At 57.1% G+C, this 16,398-nt stretch overlaps 2 protein-coding genes and 1 long non-coding RNA gene across 4 annotated transcripts; 1 reads left to right on the top strand and 2 right to left on the bottom strand.

The window, feature by feature from the left end:
• The first annotated feature begins 142 nt into the window (after nt 1-142).
• LOC102089679 (alpha-1,6-mannosyl-glycoprotein 4-beta-N-acetylglucosaminyltransferase) lies at nt 143-9,710 on the top strand. 2 transcript variants are annotated; one of them, XM_021291483.2, is made up of 4 exons: nt 143-3,430; nt 7,044-7,177; nt 7,493-7,640; nt 8,304-9,710. In XM_021291483.2, exons 2-4 carry the CDS (start codon nt 7,067-7,069, stop codon nt 9,446-9,448), a joined length of 1,404 nt encoding a protein of 467 aa, XP_021147158.2. In that variant the 5' UTR covers nt 143-3,430; nt 7,044-7,066; the 3' UTR covers nt 9,449-9,710. The 2 variants fall into 2 exon arrangements, with proteins under 2 accessions (XP_021147158.2, XP_005505396.2); XM_005505339.3 differs by lacking the exon at nt 143-3,430 and adding an exon at nt 4,235-4,403.
• On the bottom strand, nt 2,470-5,275 carry LOC135576037 (uncharacterized). The gene is made up of 2 exons (XR_010467574.1): nt 4,931-5,275; nt 2,470-3,987 (listed from the first exon to the last, which is right to left on the bottom strand). It is a non-coding gene; the product is annotated as an uncharacterized LOC135576037 (long non-coding RNA).
• A 1,453-nt stretch (nt 9,711-11,163) lies between the features above and the next one.
• Nucleotides 11,164-16,383, bottom strand: TMEM9 (transmembrane protein 9). Its single transcript, XM_065038610.1, has 6 exons — nt 16,321-16,383; nt 14,632-14,733; nt 14,206-14,297; nt 13,179-13,287; nt 12,555-12,686; nt 11,164-12,379 (listed from the first exon to the last, which is right to left on the bottom strand). Exons 2-6 carry the CDS (start codon nt 14,722-14,724, stop codon nt 12,230-12,232), a joined length of 576 nt encoding a protein of 191 aa, XP_064894682.1. The 5' UTR covers nt 14,725-14,733; nt 16,321-16,383; the 3' UTR covers nt 11,164-12,229.
• Between the last annotated feature and the right edge of the window lie 15 nt (nt 16,384-16,398).

The following is a 16,398-nucleotide window of genomic DNA, read 5'->3' as shown; positions in this document are numbered from 1 at the left end:
CTGTTTTTGGGAAGAAGGAGGAGGTTTTCCTTTCCAGCTTTAGTGCCACCAGAAACAATTGACAAACCAAATCCGTGTTTGTTTTACTGCGGCAGGATTGCATTGGAACGCAGTGGGATGTTTCAGTGTCTGAGAAGCAGTAAGCGAAGCAGCTGTGACCAACAATAATGTTAATTCACAGTCCGGCAGGTACGAGTTTAAGGAAAGAAAAAAGCATAAATGATCAAACAAAGGAGTTATTTCAAAGAGAAGTTGTCAGGCAAAAGTCTGTCTTGAATGTAAAGATACTCCAGGTTCTCACACTGGTGTTTCCTCTTTGAAAAGAAGATCTGAACCTTTAAAACCTCTTTTCAGAGAAGATGAACAGGGAGGGAGAGGAGATGGAGTGATAAACTGCAATAACCGGAGCGGTGGTGAAGGACTTTGTGTCGTTTCCAAGCGCGGTGGAGCGGTGCCGGCCTGTTGAGATGGGAAAGCCCAGGAGCAATCGGCCATCTGCTTCTTGACTAAACAAGTTAATTTGTGAGGAAGAAGCAGCCCTGCCATTGAGGAGAAGAGGGATGCAGGGGCCCGGCCGGTCTGCTGTGTACAGAATGAGTCGGGCTGGGATTTAACTCGACCAAGGGACACATTGCGGTTGATGGGGGGTCTGGTGGTGGCAGGGGAAGGACTGGGGTGTGTGTGAGCTCAACTGGTGACGCCAGGCTGAGTCCTGCTCCCCACGCAGCTCCTCAGTCCCATTTCACACCAGATCTTGTCTCACATAGGAGTACTCCGCAATTTTCCATGTTTAGTGAAGCTCCTGGAAGGAGAGGAGGTTCTGCCATCCCCCTCTGAATTTACTATGCAAGTGCCCTGTGGTTCCTCAGCTGCCTGTGAGGAGTTTCTTGTCTCTGCCACTCTATAAATCACCACCAAGGACACCTGCCCCGACCTCGGATCTGCGTTACAGGCTCTGTGCTGTTCACTTCAGACACACACGTTTGGGAAAGCTGCCTCGCGTTTCCGCGTTTCACCGCTGCTGAACACATGTCGATGCCAACAGGCAAGTTTTGGAACTGGATGGGTCCAAGCAGAGATACAGGGCAAGAAAAAGGTGCTGTAACTGTGATAACGAAGCTGCTTCCCCTGATAGCGGAGCCCGGTTGGGGTTGTGGTTCCCTTTGTGGGGCAGGAGGGGAGGAGCTGATGCTGGAGCTGCTGGTTGTGCTCAGTGCAATCTGTGCTGGGCCTACTGGGGTGTAACCTTTTTGCAGTGGGGTTAAATACCACAAGTACCGCTGAACTCGATGACAAGCCCTCGGTGTCTCGTAGTGGAGTTTTTCCACTGGAGTTCAGCAATGAAACACCGTCAGCCTGTGCAATCGCAGCCTGTTCTCTGCAGAACCCGAGGTGCTCTGAGGAGGTGTTTTCCACTGAAAACTCCTCTTTTGCATGATGATGTCGGCACTGTGAGCCTGGTGATGCTGCTTCCCTTTCCGGGAAGAAATTGTTGCCAAGATCCAACGTCAACCTCCCCTGGTGCAACTTGAGGCCGTTTCCTCTGCTCCTGGCGCTTGTTCCTGGGGAGCAGAGCCCGACCCCCCCTGGCTCCAAGCTCCTTTCAGGCAGTTCAGAGATCAGAAGGTCTCCCCTCAGCTCCTGTTCTCCAGCTGAACCCCCCAGGTCCCTCAGCCGCTCCATCACACTTGTGCTCCAGCCCCTCACCAGCTCCGTTCCCTTCTCTCAACTCGCTCCAGCACCTCAAGGCCTTTCTTGGTGCGAGGAGCCCAAAACCACCCCCAGGATTCATGGTTTGGCCTCCCCAGGTCCCAGCACAGGGACAGTCACTGCCCTGGGCCTGCTGGCCACACCAGTGCTGGTACCAGCCTTTTCTTGTTGTGAGGGGCCCAAAACTACCCCCAGGATTCAAGTTCCCCTGGTCCCATGGGAGGTGACTCGAATCCCCAGTTTGGAAATGGAGCCCCAGAGCAGCATCGCAGTGGCCACAGCCCCGACTCTCTCTGGCTACGCGGGGCCCTGTTTCAGCTCCGCTTTGTCCCGCTCGGGCTCCTGAATAATGGACGGGCTGTCAGCGGATCCTGACGGGCTCTCGGGTTTCCCCAGGGGATACGTGGAGGCTCCATCACCCTCCAGCCTGTCCCTGCTGTCCTCGCTGGGATCGGGTGTCAGTGGGTCCGGGTGCTCCAGGGAGGCGGGCGGTACCTGCAGCATGTCCCTTTGTGCCCATCCCACCCCAGCGCTCAGCTCTGGCCCCAACTGGGGGGACTGGTCCTCCCTGGGCTGGGTTTGTGTCTGTGCAGCCACACACACGTCTTGAAACAGCCTTTGCACCTGGGGCTGCTCTCACGTCCCCAGTTTATACCAAAACCAAGCAAAAATAGAACATTTCAGTTGAAGGGACAAAAATGTGCCTTGTAGCCCCACTTAAGCCACCTCTCTATTCCCCAGCCAAAATAATAATCATCATTATCATCACCAGAAATTTAATAAATAATATATAGCAAATCTATATTGAATTTATAGTTACATTTTGTTATTGATATAAAAATATATTTATATTCAATGTATGATTATTATGATTATTATTGTTATTATTTAAGGAGCAAAAAGCACGAGCGCCACGTTCCGGCCCGGAGGCAGGTTTGTGAGCAGCCCTCGGTACCAGGACCTGGGTTGTGCTGTGGCCCTCACCGAGGGTAATGGCATTTGGGGACCAAAGCGGGGATTCCAGAGGCTCTGCCGTAGCGGTGCTGTGTGCTCCCCAAAAGCCATGTTTCTATGGCGGGGCTGCCTGTAGCACCCCCAAGCACTGGGGACCCCAGTGCTGCTCTGGGTGCCCCGTCCCCCCGCCCTCCTCTTCCTCCCACGAGGACCAAGTGCCGGTTCCTTCCTGCACAGCCATGGAGGTCACGGGGCATCTGTGGTGACGCATCCACCGTCCCCATCCTGCAGCTGCTGCCGGTTGTTTCGACATCTCACGTGAACCACCACCCACAGCCCATCCTTCCCACGTGTAATTAAACAGAGAATTTCCACTGGGCTGCACCATCTCAGCTCCCTTGGGCCTCCTGGTGTCTTCCTGGGTGCAAATCCCGTCCTGTCCCTGCTCCGATGTGGACAGGGCATCCCCACAGAGCAACGCAGAGGGACTCGCATCCTGTGATGGGAATTTAAGAACCTAAAAATCCAAGAGTGTGGGAAAAGTGAAAGCCGGCGGATCTGGGAACCTGCAGACATCCCTTCCTCACATCCCAGCGCCATCTCTGCTTCCTGCTCTGCCTTCTCTCTCCGCGGCCACCTTTGTCCTTGCAGATGTGGCTGACGCCAGCGGTTCTGTCTGAACACACAGCGAGCAGCTGGGGCTGGAAGGTGATGGGGTGATTTGTAGAAGACAGAGCTTGCGAGGAGACGTCAGGGCTTTTCAAAGGCAGGAGAGGTCCGGGCCAGCGAGGAAAGGAGGGAAACGTGTTCTACGCTTTGGTGCGGATAACTGGGGAGGATGAGGGGCAGGGAAAGGGAAGGGACTTTCCCTCTGCTCGTGGAGACCATCTATTTCAATCTAGTCCAACTTTGCTGATGACCCCAGAAGCTGCGGGGGAGCTGCTGTGTTGGGAGATGTGGAGGCACATCTGGCTCTGAGCTGGGTGCGAGTGGTACCGTTGGGTCACTCATGGGTGCTTCGGGGCCACGTTCCTGCTGGGGATGTGGAGGAGGGAAGCGGTGGGGGAGAAATGAGGCTCAGAGAGTGGAGGAAATGGATGGAGGAAGGGTCCTGTGTGGCCCATGTTGGTCCGTGGGGCTGAAATGGGCTTTGTCAGCCTGGGCTGTGATGCCCAAAGCTCCAGTGAGGAGCTGGCGTGTGCGGGGAAGCCACGTTGTCCCCATGGGGGGAAACCGGGGGACCTCAGCAGCCACTCTGCCCTGGGCAGGGGGTGCAGTTGTGGTGCAGCAGCCCCAGAGGTTTCTGCCATCTCAACACGTGGGCTGGAAAATAAACAGGGGTGAAAAGACACGATGGCTCTGTGTCCCCAGGCTCCCAGCTCAGCACATGATGAGTTTTCACTCCGGTGCCACCGAAGCAGCAGGTTTGGACACGAGTTTGGGGTGCTGGGGCCTGGCAAGAGCCCTGTGGGGGTCTGATCCTTCTGCTGGGGGTCCCAACAGCCTGGCTGGTTCACCAAGCACTCACGGGCGTGGGGCAGGGGACGCTGGGACGCTGTGGGGCAGGGGACTCGGGTGGATGCTCCTCCTCTGCGGGAGGCAGGCGAGGGCTCGGGGTGGGGCTTTGCCGAGCGAGAAACCGGAGTCCGGCCAAGTCTGGGGAAGTTGCCAGGACTGAGCACCCTGGCGAGACGGCGAGGCTGCCGCCGTGCCCCCCGCGCCGGGCTGCTGCGCACCCCGTAAGTCTCTGCGCCTCGGGGGGTGTCCCGGAGCGGCGCTGGGCAGGAGCTGTCACAGGACGGGGCTGCGCGGGAATGGGGTGTCCTGAGCCAGGGGTGCCCTGAGCCAGGGGGTGAGGGCAGGGTGGGGGGCTGGGGGTCCCCATGGTGCCAGCTGTGGGGACCTATCAGACCCCAGCGTCCCTCCACCTGCAGGTGGGGCTGTGGGAGACCTGGGCTGACCCAAAGCTTGGGCTCCCCGAGTCCTGCGCTGTTGAAACGCCGCTTTTCCCTCCTGACTCCCTTCCCCGTGGAGCGGGGAGACCTGCAGGCTGTGGGGCCAGGGCCCGGGCTGGCTTCCAGGGGTCCAGGACCACCCCGTCCCCCGCAGCCCATTGGGGATATCGTGCTGCCACGATTTCCCACATCCTGCACTCCATCCAGCAGCAATTTTGGGTGCTGGGTTACACCCTGTCTCTCTCCATCTCAGGGACCCCCTGGGAGGGCTGAGGGGCACTGACCTGTGAAGCAGGACACCCAGTGCTTACCCGCTGCATGATGCTCAGCCCTTTTCCGTGCCTCAGTTTCCCCCGGCATGGAAAGGCACTGCTGGCGGTGGGACGGTGACCCTGGCTGTCCCCTCCTCCCCGCAGCCGCTGTCCCCAGCGCTGGAGGAAGCAGCTGGAGCATCCGGCCCTTCCTCGCAGCCTCGTGGGACGCGTATTTACCCGCTCGCTGCCCTGAGTCACGGCTGCTGTGTCACACAGCCCGTTTGGCTGGGAGGCTCCTAACGAAGTGCCAGAGTTTATCTGGCTCCGAGCAAGTGGCTTTTGGCAGCCGGTGGCCCCTGGCCACCGGCCTAATGGCCCCACGGGAGGGGTGGCATTTGGGGACATCCCCAGCGAGCTGCTGAGCTGTGGGGAAGGTGCTGGGGACAGGGATGCTCCGGAGGCACCTGGCACCGGGAAGATGCTGCATCCTGGTGTTGTGGCCCCTGGTTGTGCCTACCGAGCTGGCCTGCTTTGTTTCTCCATGGAGGCAAAACCCAAAAGCCCAATTAAGGGGCTAATTACAGGGCAGCATTTGTTACCTTCTATTCTGTTAAGCCTGTGGTGCAGAGCGGTGCCGGGGGGGTGAGGTGTGTGCGACTCCCCCATTCCCCAGGGGCTCTCGGTGCTGCACGGCGGATCAGGGAGGTCTGGGCTCAGGAATCTTATTCCAGGGTGGCTTCAGGGATGTCCCCATGGCCAGGGATGGGTCCCTAAAGCTGCTCCTGGCTGCCTGTGCCCCCATGGCTGGGGCTTTGGGAAGAGCTGGTGCTGTGGTCCTGAGCACCCCCAGTTCTCTCCACTCTCTGTTGTGACCTGGGCAGAGATTTTAAGCAGCTCCAGGAGCCTGTTGTTCCCCAGAGCTCATGTTGTGCCACCATGGGGGTTCCTGCAGCCCTTTCCCCAACACCCGCCCGGTTCAAACTCGGGGAAGGTGAATCTTCTGCTCCCCTTGACCGAGATGGGTCTTGCCATGGGCACAGCTCAGCCCAGCCCTCACTCTGCTTTATTTGCTTATCTCTGATTAACCAGAACGTTCCTGGGCGAGGTCAGTGCGATAAGGATGCCAAGGGCTGTTGCCCGGGGGGACAGGCTATGAAGATGGTTAGGAGCCTAGAGCACCTTTCTTATAAAGAGAGAGACTGGAGAGCTGGGGCTGTTGAGCTGGAGAAGAGAAGCTGAGAGGGATGTGATCAATGGATCAATATCTCAGGGTGGGTGTCAGAGGATGGACCAGACTCTGTTCAGTGGTGCCCAACGCCAGGGTGAGGGGCAACGGGCACAGACTGAAACACAGGAGGCTCCATCTGAACATGAGCAGAAACTTGTTTGCTGGGAGGTGCCAGAGCCTGGCCCAGGCTGCCCAGGGCAGTGCTGGAGTCACCATCCCTGGAGGGTTGGACAGACGGAGATGAGGTTCTCAGGACATGGGGCAGTGCCGGGGTGGGTTATGGTTGCACTCCATGATCTTGAGGGGCTTTTCCAACCAACATGATTCTGTGATATTTATAATGAAAAAACCCAGGCAAACACAGGAGCCTTTTACTGTCCTGCCACACCTGCTACAAGCCAAAGTAGCTCAAGGGCAGTAAAAATTCCTTGCAGGTGACACTGAGTCCCCCTCAGGGACAACTTTCCTGTCCTGCCAAACAGGTGAGCGGCTGGGATGGGATCCCGGCGGCAGGGGTGCCCGGGGCGGGCTGAGGCAGGAGGGGCTGCGGGACCTGCCTCGTCCCGGCAGTGCTGGAAGAGCAGCCCTGAGCCCCGAGCGTTTCCCAGGGCTCGCTGCCAAGCCCTGAGCCCTTTGTGCCAAGTCCCGAGGTTTCGGTGATGGCTCCTGGGGTGTCACCCTGACCCAAAGGCCTCCCCTGTGTGTGTCACCCGCGTTCCTTCTGCTCTGGGCTGGGCTGTGGGTGCTGCAGGGTCGGGGTGTCCTGACCCTTCCTGCCCAAAGGGGACAGTGCCCAAGTGTCCCCCGCTGCCCCACGGCCACCCTGGGTGCTCCAGGCAGGGGGGGCAGCCCCAGGGGTGGGTCCAGGCGCTGCCCCCGTGTCCCATCCAGAGGACGGTGTTTTTCCCCGCGCTGTGCCCTGATGTCCCGTTCCTCCCGCAGGCCTCGGCGCGGGACCCACTGCCATGCGATGCTCCCCAAAGCGCTTCCTCACGGCTGTGCTCGCAGCCTCCTTCCTCCTCCTCCTCCTCCTCATCCTCCATGGGGGCGGCCGGCAGGAACAGGATCCCCTGGAGGTGAGTCCCCCACCAGTGACATCCCACTGGAGGGGACACTGGAGTGTCCTCCATCCCTTCCCCGCCCCACATTCCCCCAAACCCAGCTCTGCCCCTTCCCCGCCCCACATCCCCCTCCAAACCCAGCTCTGCCCCTTCCCCGCCCCACATCCCCCTCCAAACCCAGCTCTCCCCTCTCCTCACCCTGGGCCTCCCCTGACCATGCGCTGAGAGGGCAGGACAGGGGCTCCCCCTCATTTCTCGTTCCCCCTTTGTCTTCCCCCCTTGCTCCCGTGTGTCCCTGGAGCTCTGGGCTCTGACCTGCATCCCGTCCAGGTGGAACTTGGGGATGTGGCCCCGGCCACGATCCTGCAGCTGCTGCAGCCGGAGGGAGCCCAGCGCATCCTCAAGGACACGGGTGACTTCTCTGTGCTCCACAACATCTCCTACCACCTCCTGGCTGGTTCCCACTCCCCCCACAAAAGTGAGTTGGTGGCTCCAGGACCCCAGGCTGGGCATTAGGTGGGGGGCTGGAGGGAGATCAGCGTGTTCCAAGTGTGGTCTGGGCTTCTGCTGCACCTGGGACTGGGGTGACCACAGACATTTGGGGTTTCCCAGATCTTGGGGGGAACCGTGGCTGAGCCCCCATCAAACTGGGGTTGAATTTCCTGCTTTCCAGTGAGGAAGGTGGTGATGGTGGTGAGTGGAGCACGGGGAAAACCACCAGGTGTGAGAGATGGGGGGCGAACTCTGGACATCGAGTGGAGAGAAGGGAACGGAGCTGGTGAGGGGCTGGAGCACAAGTGTGATGGGAGCGGCTGAGGGAGCTGGGGGGTTCAGCTGGAGAACAGGAGCTGAGGGGAGACCTTCTGATCTCTGAACTGCCTGAAAGGAGCTTGGAGCCAGGGGGGTCGGGCTCTGCTCCCCAGGAACAAGTGCCAGGAGCAGAGGAAACGGCCTCAAGTTGCGCCAGGGGAGGTTGAGGTTGGATGTGGGGAACAATTTCTTCCCCAAAGGGCTGTGGGGCATTGGAACAGGCTGCCCAGGGCAGTGCTGGAGTCACCATCCCTGGAGGGTTGGACAGACACAGAGATGAGCTGCATCCCGGTCACCCTCAGCCTGCTGATGCCTTCCCTCTGCCTCGCAGAATTCCTGGCGGTGGGACTGGCGTCAGTGCGGCGGCCACGTGGCTACTACCTGCCGGCCACACTCCAGTCCCTCTTCATGCAGTCAACGGAGGAGGAGCTGCAGGAGATGGTGGTCGTGGTGCACCTGGCTGATGCCGACCCCGGCTGGAACGTGCGTGTGGCCGCTGACATTGCCCGCAAGTTTGCTCAGCAGATCCTCCTGGGCCGGCTCCTGCTCATCCACGCTCCCCATGAGTTCTACCCCACGCTCCAGGGCCTTAAGAGAAACTACAATGACCCGGAGGAGCGGGTGAAGTTCAGGTCCAAGCAGAACGTGGACTACGCCTTCCTTCTCACCTTTGCTGCCAACCTCTCCTCCTACTACCTGATGATTGAGGACGATGTGTGGTCCGCCAAGTCCTTCCTGACGGCCATCCGCAAGGCGCTGGCTTCCCGAGAAGGCTCCAACTGGGCCACCCTTGAGTTCTCCAAGCTGGGCTACATCGGGAAGCTCTACCGCTCCAGTGACCTTCCTCGCTTGGCTCGCTTCCTCCTCCTCTTCTACCAGGAGATGCCCTGCGACTGGTTGCTGGTCCATTTCCGCCTCCTGCTCACCCAGAAGGATGTCATCCGCTTCAAGCCCTCCCTGTTCCAGCACATGGGCCTCTACTCCTCCTTCCAAGGCACCATCAACCGGCTGGAGGACGATGAGTTCCAGCCTGACGCTTTGGACATCCCGGATAACCCACCAGCCACCTTGTTCACCAGCATGTCTGTCTTTGAGAACTACGAGCCCCTCAAGGCTTATAGCACAGCAGAAGGGTATTTTTGGGGGAAAAACCCATCGGCTGGCAGCGTCTTCTCCATCATCTTCCAGCAGCCGGTCCATGTCGCCCGCGTGCGGGTGCGCACGGGCTCCCAGGAGCGCCGGGGCGATTTCCTGCGCTTTGGGGTGCTGGAGCTGGGCCGGTGGCGGGGACCCAATGGCCGCGACTGTGGCACCTACACCACGGTGGGCACCTTTGAGAAGGGGACGCTGGAGCGGCGGGGGCTGCAGAACGTCGTCCCTGGCCCCGTGGAGTGCGTCAGGATCCGGGTCACCCGGGACCAGAGCGAGTGGCTCATCATCCAGAGCGTCGAGGTCTGGACCGCGGCGGGGAGCTGAGTGGCGACGGGCGCCGTGCCAAAGCGGCTGGACTTTGTACTAAGAGGCTCTTTATTTTTCTCGCTCCCTTTTTTGATAAGGAATTAAGTTATCAGCTCCGGAGGGCGGTGGGACGTGGATGGGGCCGTGCCTGCCTGGGGGATGCTCCAGCAAGGAGCAGCAGACGTTTGGGAATTCAGGCTGGGCAGCAGCAAACATTTCCTCCCAGGGAGGATGGTGCACAGACAGAGCTAATTAACTAATTAATTAACTAAATAATTAACCAGGCAGTGGCTTTTTCTTTTTCAACTTCTTCACACCACCCCCTCCCCATCTGAGTTTTCTAACCCACCAGCTCCCAGTTTCTAACCTGCAGGTTTGTTTTCCTCTCCCATCCTATTTTAAGCTGTTCCTGGGAACAGGTTTGGGGGTGCTGCTCACCTACCCCTTGCCCTCCAGAATAAGGGAAACAGGGAGCAAGGTCCCCCCCCCACAACTTGTGAGCATTGGTGTCTCCGAGGGCACCGGCCACCAGATGGACCCATCACATCAGCTCTATTCGGAGCCTTGGCGCAGGTTTCCAGCTCTCGGGAGGCTGCAGCTCCCAGGGATCACACCCGGTGTCCATGAGGGATTCACACCAAGAGGGGAGATGGCGTTTCCAAAAGGGGGAGAAAAGTGCAACAATTGAGCACCGCAGAACAAGGATGAGTAACAGAAAATGCAGTTTTGCTATAATGTGAAGCTCTGGGTACATATTAGCCCAGCAAGGTGCGGGAGGGCGACAGGTACGCACAGGCACAAAGCCCCAAAAAGCTCCTGTTGGGGTTTGGCAGGATCAGCCCATTAGAAGCTGTTGGCACCAGCACACTGGTGCTTCCCCCAGTGTAGGCGTTTAGCAATAACTGCTCAGCTTTCACCAAACGAGGAATTCCGATCTGCTTGGTGTATGCGAGACAGCTCGGAACAGTTTGTCCCTACCTTGTGCCACACGGGACTGCTCCGGTTTGATGCATCTGGAATATTGTGTCCAGTTGTGGCCCCTCAGTTCCAGCAGGACAGGGAACTGCTGGAGAGAGTCCAGTGCAGCCACCAAGATGCTGAAGGGAGTGGAGCATCTCCCGTGTGAGGAAAGGCTGAGGGAGCTGGGGCTCTGGAGCTGGACAAGAGGACACTGAGGGGGGACTCGTTCATGGGGATCAATATGGAAAGGTGGAGTGTCAGGAGGATGGAGCCAGGCTCTTCTGGTGACAACCAGTGACAGGACAAGGGGCATTGGGTGCAAACTGGAACACAGGAGGTTCCACATATATATGAGAAGAAACTTGTTCCTGGTGAGGGTGGCAGAGCCTGGCCCAGGCTGCCCAGGGAGGTTGTGGAGTCTCCTTCTGTGCAGACATTCCAACCCGCCTGGACACCTTCCTGTGTAACCTCATCTGGGTGTTCCTGCTCCATGGGGGGATTGCACTGGATGAGCTTTCCAGGGCCCTTCCAACCCCTGACATTTGGGGATTCTGGTTTAAGCCCAGCTCTCCTGCAGCAGGACAGTCCCCCTGCGAGCACAGACGGACACAAACCAGAGCCCGGGGACACACCTGTGGTGCCAAAACCCCGTGTGCCATAACCACAGCTCAAGTTCCTGCATCTACTTGGCAGCCTGGAGAGCAGCCGCTCGGTGCTGGCAGCCCCAGACCAGCACAATGGGATTTTGCCCTGAAAACCAGCTCGTCCTGGAATAGATCTTTGTCTGCATTTAATAGAGATGCTACATAGAATCACAGAGTAGTTTGGGTTATGATAAACCCCAGCACCTTCCTGACATTATCGATGTTCAATATACACAGGGCAGAATCACTTCAGCTTCCCCCACACACCCCAGGTCCAGTCTGAGCTCTCGGAGGGTTTAGAGCAGCACAATCGTCCCCTTTCCAGGGCTCCAAGACCCAGAGAAGCATTTGCAGTGCCTCAGTAAAGCCTTTGCCCCAGTTTTCTCGGACACAATTGCTCCTGGCTGCACGGTGAGTGTGTCACAGGTCACCAACCCGGGCACAAACAGGAAGCTTTCTCCCCAGTATGTTTTTATCCACTGCTAAGGCAGGAAAAGATCTAAATCTAAATCAACCTTTTACCTGAATGTACTAATCAGTCTGCGGTATTCACCTACACAGAAACAAGCTGCAGTCTCAGTTATGCTGGTGTAAATCTGGATGGACTCCACTGAAGGGAGTGGGAATCCACCCCGTTTACACCAGCGAGCAGCAGCAGGGAACCTCCTCCTCCTCCCGCTGCACCGCGCTGGGCTCTGCACCACGATGCCCAGTTAACATCGGCACAATCTGGGGGAGGAGGAGGCTCCTTCCTTCTAAGAAGCAACAATTTATCCCACAGAAGAATTACCCCCCTATTTTTATCCCAGGAAGACTCAGCTTCCAACACCCAGTGCTGAGACCCCAGTCTCTGGTGTGGGATGGGCCGACGGTGACTTCGGTCCCAGCACATGGTGCTGGCTGAGCACAACGCGCTGGAGCTGCGGCCGCCGCTTGAGCACCAGCGCTGTGTCCGACCGGCGTTTACAAGCAGCCACGGGGCGAACAATCAGTGCAGATGTCAGCCGAGCGAGGGTTTAGGAGCCTCTGGGCCGAGAGGTGAAGGGCAAGGGGACAAAACTGGAGGCAAGCGTTTTGGTCTGCTTCTCTCGACGAAGACGGTAAATCAGAGAGGGTGAGAGCTCCCCGGCAAACACCACGGGCGTCTGTCTCAACCGGCGGAGCTGCCCTGTCTCTTGGAAAGTGGTGCAAGGATCTAGCTCAGCATCTTGTGGCGGTCGAAAACAGTCTTCCTCTGCTCCTGCACCTGGCGCTTCCAGCGCTGCTGGGCGCCCTCCACCCGCTCCAGCACCGTGTTGGCTCTCGCGCCAGACGGGGTGGGTGCCGCGGCCAAGGAGCGAGCGTCCTGCAAGAGAGAGAAACAGAACCCCAGAATGTCAGGGGTTGGAAGTGCCCTCAAAAGCTCATCCAGTGCAATCCCCCCGCCGGAGCAGGAACACCCAGACGAGGTTACACAGGAACGTCTTCTCGTCACCTACCAGCCTCTCCCCGCCCTGTCCCCCCCAACAGCGCGGCCTCACCTCGTTCTCCTCCTCGTTGTGCAGGGGCTGGGTATAAGCATCTGGCTTCCGGATCAGAGGGTCCACCAGCACCAGGAATGCCATGTAAAGCAGCAGTGCCCCCACCACCGACAAGTAAATGATGATGATCACCTGCAGTTAAGGACAGCGCAGTAGAGAAGGATCAGTCACTTGGAGTAGAGGAACCACAGAGGCCAGAAAGCTCCTTTCACAGCGGCCGCTGATGTTTGATCTTTTCCCTCGTTCTAATTTTGCTCACTAGAAGGTCTCTAGTGCTTGCAGGGAGGCTGATGAGACGTCAGCGCCATCACCGCATAAACCACGCTGGTCTCCACACTGTTAGGGCACATGCTGCACGTGAAAGGAGACCAACGAGATGCGTCGGCGCTCAGTGGTGCTTGGCACTGTCACACACCCCCAGCAAGGACACCACGCAGCCTGTGCCTCGCTGCCAGGAGCCCTCCTGACTCGCACCCCTGGCACTCTCACCGTGTACGAGCTGCCACAGTTTTATTTTCCCTTTGTGGGCTCTCCTCCAGGAACGCACCGGCGCGGCTGTGCCTGGGATGGCGTGGCGTGGCGTGGCAAGGAGGAGCCAGCCGGAGGGAGGAGATCTGCACTTACCTTGATGGTGGTGGTGCTGCGCTCCTCGTACTTGCACTCGCACAGCAGGCAATAGGCCTCCACATCGCTGCCCGGCACCGGCATCGGCTCCACAACGTGCAGGCAGTTGCTGCAACACAAAGAAACCGAAAATCAGCAACAGGACATGGTAAAACCAATGTACTCTGGAAAAACACTGGGGTGACCTTTTCTGTCTTTCCCATCAGGTTGATAATGCTGATCTGGTTTTAGGAGTTCCTCTGACAGCTCAGCTAGTCCAAAGTTCCTGGGATAGACTGTCCAAGTGTCTCTGCAGGGATCCAGTCAAGGTGAAGGGGACTGGAGGGTACACCCTACATCTGCTGAGAGCCATGGCTTAAGAAATCATGTCTCCCACATTCATAGAACGTTTAGGTTGGAAAAGACCTCTAAGATCATTGAGTCCAACCATAACCCACCCCTGGCACTGCCCCATGTCCCTGAGAACCTCATGTCCATCTGTCCAGCCCTCCAGGGATGGTGACTCCAGCACTGCCCTGGGCAGCCTGTTCCAATGCCCCACAGCCCTTTGGGGAAGAAATTGTTCCCCACATCCAACCTCAACCTCCCCTGGCGCAACTTGAGGCCGTTTCCTCTGCTCCTGGCGCTTGTTCCTGGGGAGCAGAGCCCGACCCCCCTGGCTCCAAGCTCCTTTCAGGCAGTTCAGAGATCAGAAGGTCTCCCCTCAGCTCCTGTTCTCCAGCTGAATCCCCCAGGTCCCTCAGCCCCTCCATCACACTTGTGCTCCAGCCCCTCACCAGCTCCGTTCCCTTCTCTCAGCTCGCTCCAGCACCTCAAGGGCTTTCGTTTTGTGAGAAGCCCAGAACTACAAGAAAGACATTGTGGTCCTGGAGCACATCCAAAGAAGGGAAACAGTGGATGAAGGGTCTGGAGCACAAGTTTTAATCTCTGTTCAAAAAATGCCTGTCGCACAGGCAGGGAATTACTTCCTTAGCACCAGCTGGAAATTCGGAATACTTGCGTTCATGGACCAACCCCCACAACTCACCAGTCCTTCTGCGACACATTCTTCTTGTAGATCTGCCCAGTGATGTTGCGGTACGGGGGACAGACACACTTGCAGCGCATGTCCTCCGAGCTCTGCAGAAGCAAGAGGAGGTGGCATTAGTGAGTGAGCACGTGTGCAGTTCCGCTGCCCTCATCACCCGAACCTCTGGGAAAAGGCGAAGCGTTCGGTAGGAGAGAGATGCCTCTTCTTCCTGCGCTGCTTCTTTCACATCAATAACTTCAGTTTTAAAATGTCTCCAGCACCTGTGCTCAAGTCACCAGGTACTTTTTAAACAAATTTAAGAATGCCAACTCCAAAACACAGCGGAAAGCAGAGGTCACCATCATATACATCCACACCTCTACATAATATAAATACACATCTGCAGACATGTTTCAGGGCTTGCGTCTGGATCTGTTCACTCACCTTGATGGCTTGTGCTGGAGGAGAAAGGATGCAGCACAGCAGCGCGATCAGCAGCACGGGGCTCACCCATGGCCAGGGGCACTGGGCAAACATTGTGGAAGCCTGAGGAAACAGAAATTCACATCCAGGATAGAGGATCTCAGCTGAATGCAGCCAGAATGAAACAGTCTGAGCTTCCTCTCCCCACCCACTTGCCTCTGTTTGGCTCAGGAAGTATAAATTTGTCCCTGAATCAAGGCTGATGTTGATCAGAAACTCCTGGAAACACTTTACACAGATCCCAAGAGACACTCAAAAATTCTCCCACCATGTAGAGCTACACACCCAAACTACCACAGCACTGGAAAAAATATTGCTGATTTCAATACCAGAGATGTGTGTTTGCACGAATCCAAAGGAATATTGAGTTCATTTTCATTGCTCCAAAAAGCAAAGTCAGTCCTAAGGCTGATCCGGAGCTGGTCTGATAGGTGAGCTCTGAACAGCCACTTCAGCTCAGCTTTATTCAGGAAAGGTAATTTACACCTTCGTTAATCAGCTCCATACGGCATAGGTAATTCCACAGCTAACTCCACATACTTAAACTCTATTTCCTAACATAATCCCATTAGTATTTACATCACTGGGATATTCTATCACTGTTTGCTTTACCTTATGTCAGTAGTCTAAGAATTAAGGGAATTAATTCTTCGTCAGTTTTACAAACACTGGGTTCTTCTCTTCTTTATCTAAACAAAACACCAGCCACTTCTAACAAGCTGACCTGCCAAACCCCATCAAAACACATTCCAGTCCCATCAGCGTATTTCTTAACCCTTGCAGCAGAAATGTCCTCAGACAGTGGTTCTTTCCTTGGAGAGACCCTTGCACATCAGGCTTTTAACTGTACATCAGAAATGCTGGTTAATGACTTATCTGAGCTGCATGGTGCATATTCCCCATTGTGAGTGGTTTTGGACTCCTACTCGTTTGAATTTTTAACTCGCAGATCTGGAATCACGTATCTGGCCTGATGAACTACATTCAGATCATGTGAACGGCTCAAAAATCATCATTTTCAATACAAACTGTGGAAAATGTGATCTAGTATACTACATACAGCAGTAACAAAATCAAAACTTGGAATGACGCTTGGAATGACAGGAGTCCACCCGCCACGAGTGTGAAACACCAGAGGCCGCATAAAGGATAATTTATATGCGGTTCTTTCCGAGTTTGACAGAGTGTGTTCCAAGAGGCATTTGCTCACATGCCTTCAAGCGGCTCTTGTCCAGACAATCAGCCAAGCTTAGAGCAGCTATTTGTCTAAAAGCATCAGGACCAAACCCCAGCAGTGCTGGGGACGACAGACGGACTCACGGCTGGTTTGGGTCTCGGAGGTTGTGACTGAGGAGGGCCCCAAAAGGATCCCCCTTTTCCCTGGGAGCACCCCCAAAACCCTCCTCACCTTTCACAGCACCTACAGCCCTTCTACAGCACCCACCCACCCCGGCCTTGTGCTCCGACCACCCCGGACACCCACCCGACCCCCTGCTCCCACACCAGGCGCAGGCCCCGGGCCTCCCCCGGGCAAGACCCCTCACAGCCCGAGTCCCCGAAGCAGATGGGGACGCGGACCGGGGAGGGAACCGCCCCGGCCCGGCCCGGGCTCCCTTCGGGCCGCCCCCGGCGCAGCCCCACCGGCCCTACCTGCGGCGCGGCGCCTGCCGGAGATGCTCGGCAGCCCCGCCCCCTGCAAGCCCCACCCCCGTCCAGGATTTTGCGCGC

The sequence above is a fragment of the Columba livia genome, chromosome 22 (genome assembly GCF_036013475.1).
Source record: "Columba livia isolate bColLiv1 breed racing homer chromosome 22, bColLiv1.pat.W.v2, whole genome shotgun sequence".
Lineage (NCBI taxonomy): Eukaryota > Metazoa > Chordata > Aves > Columbiformes > Columbidae > Columba > Columba livia.
Note: the sequence above shows the minus strand (reverse complement) of the source record. Positions and strands in the feature narration are given on the sequence as shown.